At 34.6% G+C, this 6,709-nt stretch overlaps 1 protein-coding gene across 1 annotated transcript; it reads right to left on the bottom strand.

The window, feature by feature from the left end:
• On the bottom strand, window positions 1–1,172 carry LOC134237207 (putative nuclease HARBI1). Its single transcript, XM_062719311.1, has 2 exons — window positions 894–1,172; window positions 1–618 (listed from the first exon to the last, which is right to left on the bottom strand). Exons 1-2 carry the CDS (start codon window positions 1,170–1,172, stop codon window positions 1–3), a joined length of 897 nt encoding a protein of 298 aa, XP_062575295.1.
• Window positions 1,173–6,709: the final 5,537 nt, after the last annotated feature.

The following is a 6,709-nucleotide window of genomic DNA, read 5'->3' as shown; positions in this document are numbered from 1 at the left end:
CTACGCCCCTGGCATGATATCGTGGTTAATATCCTCATGGTCCACTTCTTGAAAAATCATACCTGGATTTCTCAACCTAAGAAGATTGTGCAGAACCACTGTTGCCTCAACTATATCCCTCACAGTGTCAATCTTCTGTTCTAATGTCCTTAATAGACACCTGAATCTATTAGCTAGAATCCCAATTGCATTTTCTACTACCCTCCTTCCCATTGAAATTCTATAATTGTAAATCCTCTCTTCTCTTGACATTTGCCTTCTGCTGTATGGTTTCATGAGGTAATTTCGAAGAGCAAAAGCATCATCTCCTAGGATAAAGAAAGGCATGTCCTGGAGGTCATCCTGGTTTGAAGTAAGAGGACAGGGTGGGGGTAGTCCTAGGGCGTTCTCTTCCAGACCGTTGAACAATTCTGAGTCACCAAATATCTGAGCATCTGACATATGTCCTTTACCACCAAGCTCGATCCATACAAACTTGTAGCTTGCATCTACCAAAGCAAGAAGTGGAATTGAAAAGAAACCTTTATAATTGAAGTACACACTGCCACTTTTTGGTGGCTTCTTGATAGCAATGTGTTTCCCATCTAGCGCACCAACAGCATGGGGCACATTCCATCTCTGTTCAAACTGGACAGCTAAGGTTTACCAGACTTCAGGGGTCACAGGTAAGCTAAACACTTCGTTTTGGTATGCCTGTACAATTGCCTGGCACACTTTTGGGACCATTTTAGAGATACTGGATACTCCACATCGAAATGCAAACGCAAGTGACCGATAGCTATCTCCAGTTGCAAGGTGTCTCAGGGTAACTGCCAGTTTCAATGCAGGCGAAAGAGGTTGCCTAAAACTAGTGTTAATTACCATCTGAATATCTGGGGTTATCCTCAGCAAACTTCATCAAATAACTCTGGCGTTAACCTTGTATAATTTTGGAATGCTGCTGGATCCTCAAGCCTCAAGTGACTGTCCAGGAGATTTGAATAGTGGCCAAACTGTTGTCTTCTCTCCTCTGTGAGCCACGGTCGCACCCAAAAGCGTCTGAGTGCAGCTCTTCTAACCCTTCTTTGGCGGAGTTGTACTAGCTCTATCTGCTGCCCTTCCTCCTCTTCGCTAGCAATTACATAAGAACATAGCAGAACTGCAAACACCACATTGTCATAAACTTCGGCCATTTTTATTAATTGTGTATGTTTTTATTGTGCTCACTTTTTTCATGGATAGTAAATAATGGACTCAATATATACAGATTATCAAATCTTATATCTGTCGGGGTACAATCGTAGCCCAAAGCGTGTTTCATTTTGATCCTGATCGTGAAAGACATTGCAAGGAACGTGTTGTTTTATCGCAGAGTAGCGCAAGGGAGCGTGGTGAACGTATTTCATCGTATGAGCACGTATTTAAACGTAGAAGATCGTTTCAAATCCGGGACTCGGATCGTGATATTCGCAACAGTTCGAGGCCCGTTTGTCAATTAAATCCTGATAATCCTATTGGAACGTAATTCATCTTATCTGAACGGTAGTCGGATCGTATGAGATCGCGTCACATGAAATTTTTCCATCGTGACCGTTGCGAATTAAAGCGCAACAAATCGTATAAAAACGCACCTGTGCGCATCTCTTTGTATTTGAGCATTAAATTCAATAAAAATTCTGCGATCAACTACGATTGGTCAATCGTGGCGTTCGCAACTGACCGCGCGACAGTGGGAACGTAGCATTAGTAAAGAAGGGTTTGTCTGAGAGACCTTCTTTATACTCATCTTTTCCTTGTTTTCGATTAGGGTTAATAAATACATGTAAATTAAAACGTTTTTCGAAAGATATGTAATTATTACAAATTGATTCTCTCAATTACTAAACTCTAAGTCAAAATTTTTTAATACATATTTTTTTTCAAAATGCATTGAATGTCCACATGATAAAAATGCTGATGTACACTCTTAACGCACTTTGAAATTTTGTTTATCAAAGTGCATATTGTGTGTTCCAAATTTAACGCACCTTGAAAATTTTTTTCAAAGTGCGTTGATTTTATCCCAATTTTAACGCACTTTGAAAAATTTTCAAAGTGCTTAATTTCTTCAAAGTGCGTGGCAACAGGGGTATCTGCATTAGTCACGACAACAATGACTTTATTTCTTTTCTACAAACAGCTCTAAAATACGATTATGGTACCTCTTTAGAGAAAAAAAATAAGGTCAATTTGTCGCGCCAAAAGCAGTTGCCTATTTCATTGCTTTATCTGTAAAATTACGGAGTGTAAATGTTGACAGGAGGTCCGTGAAACAGCCCCACTTGGCTATAAAAACAGATATTTATCAGCTTTTTCAGGCAATACACACGTTTGGTCTTTGTAAGACGACACATCGATGTGGTCTAAATAAGTTATAAATTTGATACTTAGTAATAAAAAAATATGCATTTCAATTCTACAGATTTGACCTATGTTTTAATCGGATAATATTTTGTTGACGCTCGTGATTCATTGGCATAATACCCATAGTACTTCTTTGATATCGGCAATAATTGTTGAAGCATTCATTACATGTATACATGTAGCTTCCTTAATCCACTTGTACCATGTAAATTTACTGTCAACTTAACTTCTTAATATACATGTACACTAAACATGAATATCTTTTATCTAATGAATAACTGATATCACAGAAATGATTATTAATTTAACCATCAACATGTTAAGTTTTGTTGAAAGTTTATGAAGCTTGAAATTTATAATGATTATTCCATATTAAATAATTTGAAAACGTTCTCTATAGAATCTCGGATGTGATAAATTAATTAGTTGAATAATCTTGCCAAGAAAAGAAACTATTCTTCTGATGAATACTTGAGAATAGAAATGCATCAATACATAACAATTATAGGTACATGTAGCTACCCTGTCACATGTGTTTCCATAACATCGAGAGGGAAAATCCTCATGACTAGTAATGATATTTTGCATTAGTCCCGGTGTGTCATATAACTGAAAATTCAGTGTTCTTTTTGATCTCCTTTGTAGCACTTGGTAAGTGCAAATCTAAAAAATAAATAAATAAATAATCATTTTCAATACGCACTTTTAGTGTTTTGCATATTGTGAAATTCATATTATAGTGTTTTTGCGCATTTTTTGTAATATCCACCCTAAGAAATACATGTATTTACGTTTACGTACTACATAATATAAGGTGAGTTAAATTAAAAATTACTTTTTCTGTTGGTCCATAATTAGTTTGACAAGTTATAGACCCATAGAAAAGCGACGTCACTGTGTTAACAAAGCTGGATTTTCCAGCTCCAATGGGCCCAGTTAGAATGATCTTCACTTTCTCCATACCAGTATCTTTCTGAGGACATAATTCTTCAACTGTTCTTTTAAGTGCTTGAATGTGCTTTCATTAAATATGAATGTTGGAAAAAGAAATTGATACAGATGAAAACAAATACATAAATTAAATTCTATTCAAAGAATCAGATGATTAAGGATACAATCTTTCAGTTTTTTTAACACACCTGATTATCCCATTTTGAGGTCAACCTCCAACAATTGTGCACTGGTCTAAATTCACCTTCTAAAAATAGAAAGAGCTATGATTAGTCAGGGTTCTCCATTGTTTAAAATTTTACTGTGTTGCAGATTTTACGCGAAGCACTAAAATTTTGAGTTATTTAAGCGATCAATTTCACAATTGAATACATGCAGGTCTACATTTTTTTTAAATCAATAAATCGTTACACAAATGGTATGGTCGTACGTAATGATAAAAGTAAAGACACATATTCAAAAAAACAGAGGAAAATCTGGTCGAGACAGTCGAAGAAACCATTTTTGAAAGTAAATTTGCTGTGCTTTTTGTTAGTTTTCATGATTTAATTACCAAATTACAAATTCATTAATCGGAGAAATGAATAATTATTATCCGAATCTGTTTAAAACTACAAATATTCCAACCGCTAAGATTTCGAGTTATCTAAGCAATATTGAAGTACCAATGCTGAACGAGAAGGACAAATTAATGTTAGATGAATTCCCTACACTTGACGAATCCAAAAATGCCGTACTTGAAAGTAGAAAAGTCTCCTGGCTTAGATGGTATACCATGTGAATTCTACCAATGTTTTTGGAACATTATTGCATGGGCTTTTTTTATGACCCACTTAAAGAAATCTTTAAACAAAAAGAAATGTCTGAATTTCAAAAGCTGTCTGTGATATCTGTAATACACAAGAAAGGCGAAAAACAATTGTTAAAATTTTTTTAGACCAATTTGCGTAACAAACACGGATTATAAAATCATAGCTTATGTTTTAGCTAAAAGGTTTCAAAATATATATATTATCATATACAATAAATAAAAATCAAACGGCTTAAGTTAAAGCAGATACATTGGCGAAAATGTTCGACTAATCTTAGATATTTTTGAATATTGTAATTCAGAGAAGAACGACGGCATACTATTATTTCTCGACTTTGAAAAAGCTTTCGATTCTGTAGAAAGGAACCTTCTTCCTGAAACGTTAAAAAAACTATTATTGGCGATCAATTTATTACATGGGTAAAGATATTATATAAAAACCCTAAATTCAAAATGAAAAATAACGGATGGTTATCTAAAACGTGTAGTATGACAAGAGTGATCCGACAAGGATGTCCAATATCATCTTTACTATACTTATTTGTAGTTGAAATTTTATCCAGTAAACCAAAAGCGAACAAAATATATCAGGAATTAGTGTAAATGGTAAAGAAATTATTAATACACAACATGCAGATGATCTAACAGTTGCTCTGAATGACAAGAAATCTCTCGATTTTAGTTCGAAAATTATTAACGAGTTTTGCGATCACGCCGGATCAAAAAACAACATAAACATGACTATCTTGATGTGACGTTGTTACGCGTCAACGTCACCGCCATGGTTGGTTGGATACCTTTTCAGTTACTCTCTGACAACTGAAAACCTTTTTTTGTGAAAATTTGAAAAAAAAAACTGCACATCAATATCTTTTCGCCTTTATATTCACTTACGCATTTCAATTACGACAACCAGTGTAACTTCCGTCAGCCATACCATAATTGCACGAAAGAACAAGATAGGACAGGTTATATCGCATGGCCCCCTAATTTCTAGGAAAACAGATTACTTGTAAATAAAACGACACCCCAGTCTTTTGAAAGATGGAAACACTTACTTTTTATAAAACATATGAGATTCCTTTTTATTCGGCCATAAAATAAATTTTAGAGGACTTTTCTTCGGCATGATCATGAAAAATAGTGAAAATATGCAGTATTTCCGGCATTCTTACGCTCTAAAAACTATGAGCGACTAAGAGTACCACTAAGATATTTTGTAATTTGAGAGCAATACATAAGTACTTGCTTTGTATAAAAAATCTTCGTGGTACTCTTAGTCGCTCATGTTTAAATATTAAAAAAATCAAGAAAAAAATCGTGTAAATTTTATAAAACTCGACTGATAATGATCAACCTGTTTTTTTTCGGATTAACAATGTGACGGATATGATATGTTATACAAGCTGCTCCTTGTCAAACGGTAGTTATTTGTAATTTTTTCGCAAGAAACATAATTTACACTAGTTTTTCAAACCATCAATCGTCTCGGATAAGGAAAAAGTTGTTTAGAACTAGAGCAAAGCTCGTTGCAAAGCAACGAGTAGGTCTTCCGTCCTGTTTTGACCGGAAGTGACGTCAACAAAAGAAAATAATAAGCTAAGTCGTATCAAGTCACTTAATACTTTCAATTTTTGCATCAAAACCTTTAAAAAAAGCTATTTTTGGCTACTTCCGGTTTGACCGGAAGTGATGTTGACGGACGGAAAATTAAGTTTAATGCTCTTATGTGACATATGTTACCCAAAAACGTGTCAAGAACGGCAAAAATATGCATTTTTTGACGACTTCCGGTTTGACCGGAAGTGACGTCGCCGGACGCATTTTGATGACTTCAATAGATTAAGCTTGACATTTTGAACAACTTTCCTTCTTGGACGTATTACAAATTCTCAATACTTTTCGAGATATCTGGAAAAAACTTTTGGCCCCTCTAGATCCCTTAATTTAGGGGTCAGCCCTTTTTTTGAGATATCGTTTGAAAGATTTTCTAATTCTGCACAAATTTTGTTCTATATGTTTTATCAAAATATTTTTAGTTTAGAAGATAAAAAGCAAAATATGTGTAAATTTTCGCTCTTTTAAGCGTTCTAATTTTTGACCCCTATATATTGTAGCGCCATTTTGAATAGAGAAATCGAAAAACAAAAACCGATGTGCACAACTTCAATCCTTCTATTATCTAAAATCAGTAGAATTTCTGCTCCAGCTTTAGCCGTCTCTGAGCCTTTTTCTGGAAACGAAAGCCTATAAATTTTCGTTTAAAGGGAAATAACTCAAAACCGGAAGTGACTTTTTGAAATTTTTGACAGTATTCTGATAGAGTTTAGTAACTTCTAGTATCTTTGAAAATTTGAGCTAAATCCATGGAGAAATGAGTGAGATATGAGGCCTCGAAGTTAGCGTCTAGGAAGTAGAAGAAAAAAAAAAGAATAACTAGATACGATCTCGTTGCGAGCAACGAGTGGGTCTTCCGTCCGTTTCTTGATAAGATGAGATAAGATTTTGATTGAGAATTTCATTCTAAAATAATGATAAAGATTGTGAAGAAGAACGATTTCGCCA

The sequence above is a fragment of the Saccostrea cucullata genome, unplaced genomic scaffold (assembly GCF_032062105.1).
Source record: "Saccostrea cucullata isolate Sc308-1 unplaced genomic scaffold, CSIRO_AGI_Scuc_v1 ctg1558, whole genome shotgun sequence".
NCBI lineage: Eukaryota > Metazoa > Mollusca > Bivalvia > Ostreida > Ostreidae > Saccostrea > Saccostrea cuccullata.
This window is presented reverse-complemented; position numbering and strand designations above follow the sequence as displayed.